This window comes from Chrysemys picta, chromosome 2, assembly GCF_011386835.1.
Source record: "Chrysemys picta bellii isolate R12L10 chromosome 2, ASM1138683v2, whole genome shotgun sequence".
Taxonomy (NCBI): Eukaryota; Metazoa; Chordata; order Testudines; family Emydidae; genus Chrysemys; species Chrysemys picta.
In genome coordinates, this window is record NC_088792.1 from 10186154 (window position 1) to 10197943 (window position 11790).

Consider the following 11790-nt stretch of genomic DNA (forward strand, 5'->3'; position numbering starts at 1 on the left):
AGGGGGAGGCCGTCGGGATCGGAATGCCTTCAGTTTCCGTGGCTCCAGGAGACGGGTTTGGATGACAGACAGCAAGCGGTGGTCACTTTCTCCACCGCCAAGCTGAGGCGTTTCCTAGCAGAACGGGAGAAGAAAAGGAGCCTGCTCTGTTCAAAGTATGGGCTGATGATTGCACAGTGAAACGGATGGGAACACGGTGAAGAATAGATTCCCCCATCCCACCCCGCATGCCCTGACAAATGTGTGCACTGGGGGTTTGGTACCTAAGTGTCATTTCTGGTTACAGACCTGCTGCAGTAAACCAGTGACTCTGACGCCTTAGAGAGAGATTTGAGTGAGCAGCTCCCATTCATGAGTGAATGGGAACTGGATCTCTGGGTGGCTTTGAAAATCCTTCCCTTAGTGTTCCAAGACTGCTCATAATACCGCTCAGTGACCTCCCCACAAGCTCCAGCAGCAGCACAGAGATACCAGACCCCCAGCCACTTCATGAGCCTTTCAGACGTGACTCCCTGCAATAACAGCAGCCTCCGCTTCTGATCCCCGGTGCTCACGTGATAGCCAGGTCTTCTAGCCGATCTCCCAAAACCATACGGAGCCAGTAAAAGATTTCCCTTGGAATATAGCACTGAGTTGGGGCTGGGGTAGAGGAGGTCTTGAATGATAGTGCCCCAGGATGGAATCAGAATATATACATCTTCGCTGTTTAAAAAAAAATCCATTGTGTGGCTATCAGATGAAATGTAGTGTGTGTGTGTGTGTGTGTCTTCTAGGCAGAGTTGTAGGTAACTGGAGCTATAAATAACATTTGTTCAATAGGGCATCTGATGTGTCTGTCACATAGTAGCCGGGGCTAGAATTCACAGAGACAATGATAGGGGGTGCAATGATAGCTCAGTGGTTTGCGCATTGGCCTGCTAAACCCAGGGTTGTGAGTTCAATCCTTGAGGGGGCCATTTAGGGATCTGGGGCAAAAATCAGTACTTGGTCCTGCTAGTGAAGGCAGTGGGCTGGACTTGATGACCTTTCAAGGTCCCTTCCAGTTCTAGGAGGTAGGATATCTCCATTAACTTCTTTCTAAAAATTTCTAATTTCAATCAGCATGCACCGGTGACTGGACCCAGTGTGTAACGTACCTTGGCCTTGTTCACCTATGGCTACCACAGTCATCCATGGGGACTGAACCCAAGACAAAACGCAGGCCTCTGCCACTCACACTGAGTGAGAAAACTTTCCTCTGGAAGTAGCAGGCTGCTAAGCCAGCCACTAGAGGGAGGCACAATCACACTCAGTACAGGAGCGTTACGTGCACCATCTGCACATTACTACAGACGAGACTGTAACTGGGACTCTCATGGTGCATAGACAGTAACTGTCCCAGGTAAGCCTCCCTCTCACCAGGCCAGAAGGAGCCATACTATGTTTGTGTCCAATAGAAGTCAGTCTTGCATGTACCTTGAACGACAGGAGATACAAGAACAGCCATTTGTGGCCATCTTCCTGCTCATGCAAGAGAAAAGGCACTGATAGAGTCTTGCTTTTTCAGTGGAAGACCAAATTAGCCCTTTGTATGCTACTCCTATGAATGGCTCAGATCATGCCATCTCAGACACAAGCCAGTTTTTTCTGCTATGTGCTAATAGTGTGGCAGAATGTATAGCATGTATCATTGAGGGGTCTACGCATGCCCCTGTGCATTGTGATATATGCAGCATTGGCTAAAATCCTCAAAGGATTGATACTCACTGTGGTTATAACCACAGTGAATATGAGCTATGGGACATGCATTTAAAGTCTCCAGTCTTTATGATCAGAGGGCAAATATACCAGACACCTAGTAGCTTAAAGCAACCCTAACTTGCTTTATCTGAATCTGCAGTCTTAAAAATGCAAACCACGCTGTTAGGAATTCTATGCTGATTTTGCAGTACGCGGCCTTGATATATTGATATGGGCTTCCGTAGGGTAGGTGGCCCCTGCAGAGAGAGACTTGGCACAGTTAGGATTTTCGAGCGAGGCATTCTCTCACAGGAAGGACTCAAATGAGCACGCTCCAAAAGAAAACCTTTGTCCACACCTGGGAGAGACTGTTCTGAAGCTGCAAAGGGCCATACTTTGAGCCTTGAGGGAGTGGTTCACTGCAATGAACTCGCTACTCTGCCTGGCTTGCTGTCGAAAGTGACCTGTGCATGCTACCTTTGTTGGCAGCACTGTTCTGTGTCTGTGGGTACAGAGGAAACGCCCACTCATTGGGTGACTTTTGTAGGAACAGCTCTGCCGCTGGACAGACACCAGTTCCACAGATGCTCGGGGGAGATGCAATAAACCCAGGAATCTGCAGTGATGAAGTTAGGGTAATTTTTCCTTAATGCCTACCATAGTCTTTTTAATCAGCCACACACAACACACGCCTTTTCACTGAAGCAATCAAAGTAGCACAATGTTTTCCATTATGATTCTTCTACACAGCAAAGATCACTTATGCTAGACAGTTTGTTAGCCGTGCTTGCCTGCTGCTGGCTATTCCAGGTATGTCCGGGTGTCATGCACCTGCCATGCCGCTGAATGTACGAGACACATCCAGGCAGAATGTGCCTGTTATGCTGCTGAGAATTCTGGGAATATCTAGGTGGAGCACAGCTGTTGAATGTGCTTGGTATATCTAGGTAGAACACACCTGCTGAGCTGCTGAATGTGCCAGGTGTGTCTAGTTAGAATGTGCCAATTATGCTGCTGAATGTACTGGGTGTCTCTAGGTGGAACACCTCCCCGTGCTGATGAATGTTCTAGGTGTATCTAGATGGAACACCCTCATGCTGCCGAATGTTCTAGGTGTATCTAGGTGGAACACACCACTGTACTGCTGAGTCCATGCTAACTCTTCCATTATGAAAGATGTTAATAGAAAATCATCAGCCCAGCAGGTGCACTGTAATCCCAGTATCACATGAGGTTAACCCCTGCTTTAACTTAGGCTCCTGTTGGTACTAGCTGTACGGCAGTCAAAGGCACATGAAGCAACAAAGACCTTGACCTCATTAAGTACAGAATTGGTCTAAAGGCAGTCTGCCACTTGGGCGCCTGGGCTGTTGATTTGTAGATCTTCTGATATATTTGGGAGATGTGGGAACAGAGTTATTGGAAAATGTATTTCAGTTTGATTTCTAAATAGAGGCTACAACATCTTGGAGCTTAGTGTCTTTCATGGTGTCTAAAACGTGTTCTGGATTATTTTCATTTATATTTGATGGTCTTAGCATTGTTTTTCTTGTGTGAATATAATCTCTGCGTTTATGTGAACTGACTCATGTATCTATTGGTTCTGGTGTGGTCAGTTTATTGCACCAAATACCATTTTGTGACTTTCATTACAAACGATGTTTTGCTCATAGTTCTGTATCCAGCAGCGTTAATGGGGATGGGGGAGGGAAATCCGTTCCTAATGTGCTACCGTTTCATAAGACCGTGAAAGTGTGATAGTGTTTAAATGGTGACAGCCTTTCCAGTCACGTTTAATGCACATTGGTAAGATCCTAAAATGCATAACGCTAAGGTTCCTTATGATGCCAGTACAGCAAGCAGCACAGGAAATGTGACTGAAACTAGAGGACGTTTAACTAGACTGGGGAGAGCAGACACAGATTCAACAGACAATGAAGCTTTGAATTTCAGTTACATTGTCGCCATAGTCCAGTGTAGGAGAGAGTGTTTAGGTCTTAGGGCCCAATTCTGAGCTGAGTTCCACTGAAGCTAGAGGAGTTACTTTGGATTGATGTTGGTGTTACTTAGATCAGAATCTGGCCAATAGGTTTTCAGGATGCTGTCTTCCCTCCAACTTAATATCACAGCAATCAGATGTACTTTAGATTGGTTTGATTTTTAAGGTGGAGAGGGGTCAATTTGTCAAGGACAAACCCATTTAAGAGTACAATTTTTAAGGTGGGTTAACAAATATCAAGACCTGGGCTCATATCCCCTTTCTCTTTCTTATGCAATTCAAATTAACTGAGTTTGCTTCTCTAATTTGCATGCGTTTTGAACATGTCAGAAGTCTTTTGTGCACTCAAGACTGTTTTGTTAAATAAACTATTTTGACAAAGAAGTTAGACCATATTTTTTGCTGTTATTCTTTTCCTATAATAACAGTACTGTAGCTTCCAGGTGTCTCCATCAGACTCAGGGTCCTTGTGTTCTAGGCACAGCACAAACACATCCTAGCTGGATGCATGCTTAGTTCTTTCCTTGGGACGATTCCTGCCTTCAAATCATTTTGGTTGCACCTCTTCATATTCTTTCTATTGGATCAACATCATTCAGGTACCACGGTGCCCAGGGTTGAATGCAGCGTACTAGTCTCTCCATTGCCAGAGAGAGAAATACTACCAAGTCCCCATTGTGTGATGCAATGCCTTTGGACGCCAGCCCCAGACCCCATTGTTTTGTTTCATTTTCAAGTCACAGCATTTGCTTGAAATAAGGACTCATGCTCCTTTCTGGCTCCTTTGCCTGAGCCTGCAGTGAAGCCAGAGACCTGAGGACAATCTAGTAGCTAAAACTATTGTGACAGACCCAGACCAGTGGGGTACAGGAGTCTGGAAGAGGGCAAATATACTGGTCACTGGATGAGCAGTTTTCTGTTCCCTGAGTGACCAGAGCAGGGGCTGCACTAGAGTAATCAGGAACCTGCTAGAACCAATTAAGACAGGCAGGATAATTAAGACACCTGGAGCCAATTAAGAAACTGCTAGAATCAATTAGGACAGGCTAGCTAATCAGGGCACCTGAGTTTAAAAAGGACCTCACTTCAGTTTGTGGTGTGCATGCGAGGAGCTGGGAGCAAGAGGCACGAGGAGCTGAGAGTGGGAAGGTGTATTGCTGGAAGACTGAGGAGTACAAGCATTATCAGACACCAGGAGGAAGGTCCTGTGGTGAGGATAAAGAAGGTGTTGGGAGGAGGCTATGGGGAAGTAGCCCAGGGAGTTGTAGCTGTCGCGCAGCTGTACCAGGAGGCACTCTAAACAGCTGCCGTCCACAGGGCCCTGGGCTGGAACCCAGAGTAGAGGGTGGGCCCGGGTTCCCCCAAAATCTCCCAACTCCTGATCAGACACAGGAGGAATTGACCTGGACTGTGGCTTCTACCAGAGGGGAAGGTCTCTGGGCTGTTTCCCAACCCACATGGTGAATCTGTGAGGCGAGAAAATCCGCCAATAAGTGCAGGACCCACCAAGGTAGAGGAGGAACTTTGTCACACTATGTACCCTGGGAAACAATCCTCCAGTGGTAGGGAGGTGGGATGGGTGACATGATCTCCATATCCTGATTCCATAACCAAGTGTTTCACAACAGCCTCCCTACCAAAACGAGTGGTGGCTTTGCTAATGAGCAATCTGAAATGTGTTTGAACTACCCACCGAACCCATAGCTTGGCCTGGATATTACTGAGGGCAAGAGCTGTCTTCTTGACCCTCTCATATTAGATGTAACAGAGTACCACATAACTTCTTTGCCAGAAGCTGGGACTGAGTGACAGGGGATGGATCACTTGATGATTACCTGTTCTGTTCATTCCCTCGGGGGCACCTGGCACTGGCCACTGTCGGAAGACAGGATATTGGGCTAGATAGACCCTTGGTGTGACCCAGTATGGCCATTCTTATGTTCTTATGAAGGTGGCTGACTGTGAGATTAGACCCTCTGAACATTCATAACTATAAAGGAATTCTAATTACAACACTAGAGGGTATTTGGAAAGAAGTTTTATGACTATTCTAGACACTCAGAGCTCTAGATTAAATCAACCAAATGGATCCAATAATGAGAGAGGCAATTTACACTAGTTCAGAAGGAAATATTTACATACAGGAAACTATAGGGGAAAAAGTCATAATTCAGACCTCACTGGTTCTCCTTCAAAACTGAACTACAAATTGTTGCATGATTAGACTCAATCCTCAATCGCTCCGCCAGTGTTGCCACGCAGCTCCCTTTAGTCCAGCAACCACACTTCATTCAGGTTTGATACACTGGCCTGCAATATGGGAATAAGTCCCCTACTTAGTGCTACCCAGGATCTGTGATACCAGGGTCTCTACTCCTCTTTGCCAAGGTTCTTCCATACACAACTCCTCCTTTCACCTAGAAGTCCAGCTCACCTGAGCCTGCTCTGTCATTGATTCTCAGTTTTGTTAGCAGACAGTTTGCCTCCTGGACACCGTCCCCTCACAGATGCAATCCCATTACACCCTTGTGACAATGCCAGCAATTGCTTGCATGAAAAACCAACATTAGGACAGGATTTTATGCCCTGTCAGCTGCACATCATGGGACACCCTTCACCCCACAAATGGAGAAACCCACTCATGAACCCAACCAAAATCCTTGTCTACTGCTGATGTGAAATTCCTGGTGGAGACTGAAGGGGATGGTAGGTTTGGCATGTCTGTGCAGATCAGGCTGGTTTCTCTCAGCCTCTGTCATAGCAGTTTTCACTCCTCAAGCCTTATTTAAATCTACATACACAATTACGAGAAAGTTGCTTATGCTTTATGCTGAAGTTCCATTTACCAACAGTTTATAAAATGTGTTAATAAATGATTAAAAGAGGTTTGAAAAAATGGGTCATCAATTGTTAAAAGAGTCCAACAGGTCAACAAGTTGCTTATAACCAGCTGTAACATCTTCTACAGATGTGCTTGTGAGCCCTCTCTAAGAGGCAGGATGGCCCAGTGGACCAGGTGTGATTCGAGAGACCCATGTTCAGGTCCCTACTCAGGCACAAATTCCACGGGTGGCTTAGGGCAAGTCACCGACTCTGTGCCCTCAGATCTACAGAACGGGGACAATAGCACTTCCCAACCTCATGGGGGCACTGTGAGGATAAACATTGTGAGTTGTGAGGTGCTCCAATAGGACAGGGATGGGGGCCAGCTAAGCGCCTTAGGGAGAATACCTGTTGCTCGTCAGCTCTGCGGGTCTTTTTGTTCTGCGTCTGCACAACGCCTGGCACAATGGGGTCTGTGACTGTGGATCCTAGGAGCTACCACAATACAAATAATAAATAAATAACAATATGATTGTGACATGTTAGTCACACACATGAGTCATTTACACCCTCTGTAAGCCATTCACACACACACAGTGTGACCAGAGTGCCTATCTCCATGGTAGGACAAGGGGTTTCACTTGGCCACAGTCTCCTCTTCTCTAACCCTCTGCAATGGCCTTCCTGGTGCTCAGCACAGGCAGGGCTTCCCTGGTGTGCATCTTCTGGTGAGTGGCGAGGCTGGAGCAGAGGCCGAAGCACCGCTGACCCTGGGGGCCCGCGAAAGGGCTGCTCACTGGTGTGGATGCGCCAGAAGAAGTTGGAGAGCTGGCTGAAGCTCTTGGTGCACTGGCCGCAGCTGTAGGGCTTCTCACCTGTGTGGGTCCTTTGGTGCATCATCAGTACCCATGTCTGCAGGAAGTGCTTCCTGCACTTGAACGGCTTTCTCAAGAAGTGGAGGGTCTCGTGACGCTTCAGGTGTATCTTCTCCTTGTAGCTCTTCTCACACACACCTCTCTCCTGACCCGAGAGGCCCTGTGCTACGTTTATTGAACTACATTAATTGCTAGCAAATTTACATACCCAAGACACTCAAGAAGCTGATTTTCTTGGTGCTGGTTGAGTTGATTTTGAATGAAAGACATTTATAAGGTAGTTATTTTTGTCTGGACTGATCTGAGCTACAGATGTTGGGAGAATGCGGTGTTGCCTGGACAGGTCATCCTAACGTCAAGAGGGTTGCATAAGGCCATCATGTTATATAGAAAGATAGTAAGAAATACATCTGCCAACTGTGGGGTTTCATGTGTTTTCCTTTGAAGCATGTGTTGTAGGTCACTGTTAGAGATGAGAGTCTGGACTAGACAGACCATAGTTCTGATCCTGTCTGGCGATTCCGATGTAAATATTCATCTAGTCTAGGAAATAAAGTGAGGATCTGTGAACTGGATCCACCTAGAGAAGGCTAAACTAAAGAAGAGTAGCTAGATTGGACCAGACCTGCTGGGACCAAACCCGCCAGGTAAGCCTATTTAACTTTGCAGTTTGTCCTTTGTGGGTTAGAGGTCTGTGGATACCACTGTGTATCAAAGATGGTTTACTTAGACACTGAGCGTGTTCCACAATACAGCTGTGTTCTCCTGAAATGTGTGCCTTAAAGACATGTGTTTCACTGTCAGTCACTCAGTGTATCTGTATAGTGCAGAAGGACATCAAAGTGAAGTTTACTGCTCTGGGTGGGCAGGGGGGTGATTGGTTCCAACTCCCCTTTGACAGCTATAGAAATTATGCAGAAAGAGTCAGAAAACACTCTCGCCTCTCCCTGGCGGTGTGCTAGCAGAGCCCTGTTTTGGAAAGAGGTGGGTCTTGGGGAACATACATCCAGGACAAACTGAAAGTAGGGTGGAGATGAAGGCAATTCAAGGGACGCAGTCTAGCCGTTTAGGCTGAAAGTGCAGGTTGCTGTGGGAGCGAGGAAAGGAAAGTTACTGCCTAAAGGAGTTGAGGCATTTCCTACCCTAAAAGACTCCATTAGGGAAGAATACAAAATACCAACTCGCTCCCTACCCAGAAGCGCTTGCATGAAAAATGCCAAACCGCTTGGCTGGTTGTTTTTTGTTTGTTTGTTTGTTTGTTTTTCAAAATTCCAAAGTCTTTCAGTTTTAAAAAAAAAAGGTGTTTTGGATGTTCCCTCCCCCCGTTCCCTCCCTCCCCCGTTTTCTCTCTCCTCCCACCATCCCCTTTCCCCGGTGCTGCTGCCAAGAATGAAACACTGAAAAGAATTTGGCTTTTTTCATGGAAAAAACTGAAAATTTCAAAGCATTTTTGGTTGAAAAAAAATTCCTGGTGACAAATTCTGACCAGCTTCTGTAACCCCACCCCCTCACTGAGCTCTCCTTCCACCGGGAGCCGGCACAGGGCTAGGCAAAGGGGCTGGGGGCTAAATGGGAGGAATGGTGTGCTTACCAAATCACAACAAACACTGCAGGGAGAGGCAGTCAGGATAGCTGCTCAGAGAGAGCGGCTGGTCGTCAGCTCTTAGCCAAGCAGCTTGGAGGAGGTGTGGATTGTTACTACTCACTGAAGGAGGGGGTTTCTGAGCTTTCTTCTTCCAGCGAGTCCTGTTGATCCTTGGCCCATGATGCTCCAGCCTGCTCCATTTGGGATAAAATGTTCAGTTTGGTCCCTGCATAGCCTGTTAATGGGGGAAAATCAGGCTGTTGTGTTGCCGTACGGCTACCGCTGCTAGCGTCCCATTCTCCTTGCACCTCCCCCAGCTCTCTCTAGTCTGCCACTCTCCATGACTGTTAAACATGCTCCCTTAATCCTAATGTCCACTCTAACCTCCTTCTCCTCAGACAATCTGAGGCCACTGGGTGATGTTCTCTGCCCTGGGTGATGCAGGAGGTCACCCAGGTCAGAGAACCTCACCCAATAAACTGTCCATCAAGCCCCTAACTTCTGTCTGAGCTCTAGCATACCTCTTAGAAAGACACCCAGTCTTGACTGGATGACTTCAAGTGATAGAAAATCCACCACAGCCCTAGGTTTGTTGCCCGTAATGGTTAATTACCCTCACTGTTAAAAACGTGCACCTTACTTCTCAGCCAATACGTGAGCAGCCTGGACGTCTCTCCAATCACCTGCCTTAGGGCAATACTCTGCCCAGATTGCAGTAACCCCTTTCCCTCATGAAATCAGTGACTTGCTCCTTTCTGCTGCTGCTGATCCTCGGTGGCGTCCCGGCATCTAGAAAAGGCCCTGGGTATTTCAGAGCCCACACAACACCCAGGAAAAGGAGGAGGGTTGAGCTTTACCCAACGAGGTCAGAAGACCGTAATTCTCCTCCATCGTGTCCTGATACAGCGCCTTCTGCCCCTGCTCTAAGGGCTGGTCCACACTAACCCCCCAGTTCGAACTAAGATACGCAACTTCAGCAACGTGAATAACATAGCTGAAGTCGAAGTACCTTAGTTCGAACTACAAGGTACTTACCGCGGGTCCACCCACGGCAGGCAGGCTCCCCCGTCGACTCCGCGTACTCCTCTCGTCAATGGCGAGCACTTCCGGGATCGATTTATCGCGTCTAGACAAGACGCGATAAATCGGTCCCAGAAGATCGATTGCTTACCGCCGAACCCGGAGGTAAGTATAGACGTACCCTAAGAGAGCCCATTCCTCCTAAGAGAAATAGACCGCAACATCATCAAATGTCACCGGGCCCGGGAATCACAGGAGTTACATACTCTCAGCCTTCCACTTCCATCCAGCCCGCTTTCATCCCAGCCCATCAGAGGTCGCGTTTTCTCCATGAACAATGAACAACAGGCACATGCCACTCTCTGTAATGCCAGAGTCCATCCCGGAAGACCAAGGGACTCGTCCTCTGCTTGGTATGTTGGACAAAGAGCCTTGAGGTGCAGGAGAGTGCAAGCACCAGCAGTCAGGAGGGCTAAAGCCAAGTCCCCTAAATCAAAGGGGAAAGCATTGGTTTGCCAGCTCCAGGAATGACCCCACTGAAGATGCCGGCAAACCTGAGTGGATCAGGGATACTGGAAGCGCGCTCGAGGGTGGAGCCAATCGAAGATTCGATCCTGCCCCACTCGGCAGGCAACTAGGGCAGTCACCGCTTTGCTGACAGCTGGCGTGACAGTCACTCCCCAACCCTACTGCTCAAAAGCAACACACGAGGCTCTCCCTGCAAATATCCTACCTGAGCAGGAGCTGCCCCAGGCGTTCCCATGGGTGGCCCAAGCAGGGAGTCAGGAATCCTGAATTCTCTCTTCGCGCCCGTGCTTCATTCACCCTTCTCCGCTGCGGCAGGCTCTGCAGGCCAAGAAGGAAGGGGGAGAAATGAGACAGTGCTAGCTCCGGGAGACTCTGCCGACAGACACCTGGAATGCCGCTCAGCCGACAGCTGGGCTGAGCCATCTCCCTCCACCCCCTGCTCATGGCCCTCACCTCCACTCTGACCCCGCCCACCTGCTGTGGGCGCCCATGAAGCTGGGCCTGCCCCCAGGAGGAAGCATCGCGAGGGATGGACACGCCACTGAAAGCAAGTGGCCGCTGAGCAGAGAGTGGAATGAGAAGCAAGGGGCAAGCCGACGCGCAGCGGGACTGGGGTGAGGGAAGTGCGGAGAGAGGGGACGGGCGCAGGAACGGACGGGGGTGCCAGCAAAAGGCTTGCACAGCAGAGAAGGGGGAGCGAGTTGGGGAGACATGGGGCAGGCATCGCCATCACGGTTGCCATCCCCACTGACTCCTGGCACCTCGGGATCCACCAGAGCCTTCCTCATCCTACCCAGAGCGGGCCAGGCGGAGAGAATTGATGACACTGCCACCTTCACTGGCTTCCCCGGAATCCTGACCCGCACCTAGGCTATGTCTACACTACAGCTCATGTCTGCATGACTTAGGGCGCTGAGGGGTGAATAAACCACCCCCCTGAGTGACATAAGTTACACCAACCTAAGCGCCTGTGTGGACACAGGTACCGCCGCTCGCAGAGGTGGTTTTATTCTGCTCTCCCGTCGGTACAGAGCGTCTTCACCAGACGCACTGCAGCAGCGCAGGATGTGTAGACAAGCCCTGGAATGTGAGGGTTGGTTCCTGCTCCCACCCGCGCCCTCGTGTGTCACTTTTCTTCCCCACCTGACTTCTCTTTCCTATCTCTGCTGTGTTGTCTTCTGTTTAATAAGGCTCTGGCTTAGCTGGCCAAGCCTGCACCCTTTGCTAGATTTCTGGGAGCC

The 11790-nt window shown here is 48.7% G+C and overlaps 1 protein-coding gene and 1 long non-coding RNA gene across 4 annotated transcripts in view; one reads left to right on the forward strand and one right to left on the reverse strand.

The window, feature by feature from the left end:
- The window catches only part of LOC135981243 (obscurin-like), a 35546-nt gene extending 31440 nt beyond the window's left edge, over positions 1-4106 (forward strand). For all 3 annotated transcript variants that reach the window (XM_065582603.1, XM_065582605.1, XM_065582606.1), the window contains one exon: positions 3-4106. In XM_065582603.1, coding sequence (XP_065438675.1) covers positions 3-180 — 178 coding nt within the window. In that variant the 3' untranslated portion in view covers positions 181-4106. The remainder of the gene's footprint in view (positions 1-2) is intronic.
- A 1235-nt stretch (positions 4107-5341) lies between these two features.
- Positions 5342-11473, reverse strand: LOC103306275 (uncharacterized). Its single transcript, XR_010598182.1, has 3 exons — positions 10755-11473; positions 9123-9236; positions 5342-8503 (listed from the first exon to the last, which is right to left on the reverse strand). It is a non-coding gene; the product is annotated as an uncharacterized LOC103306275 (long non-coding RNA).
- Between the last annotated feature and the right edge of the window lie 317 nt (positions 11474-11790).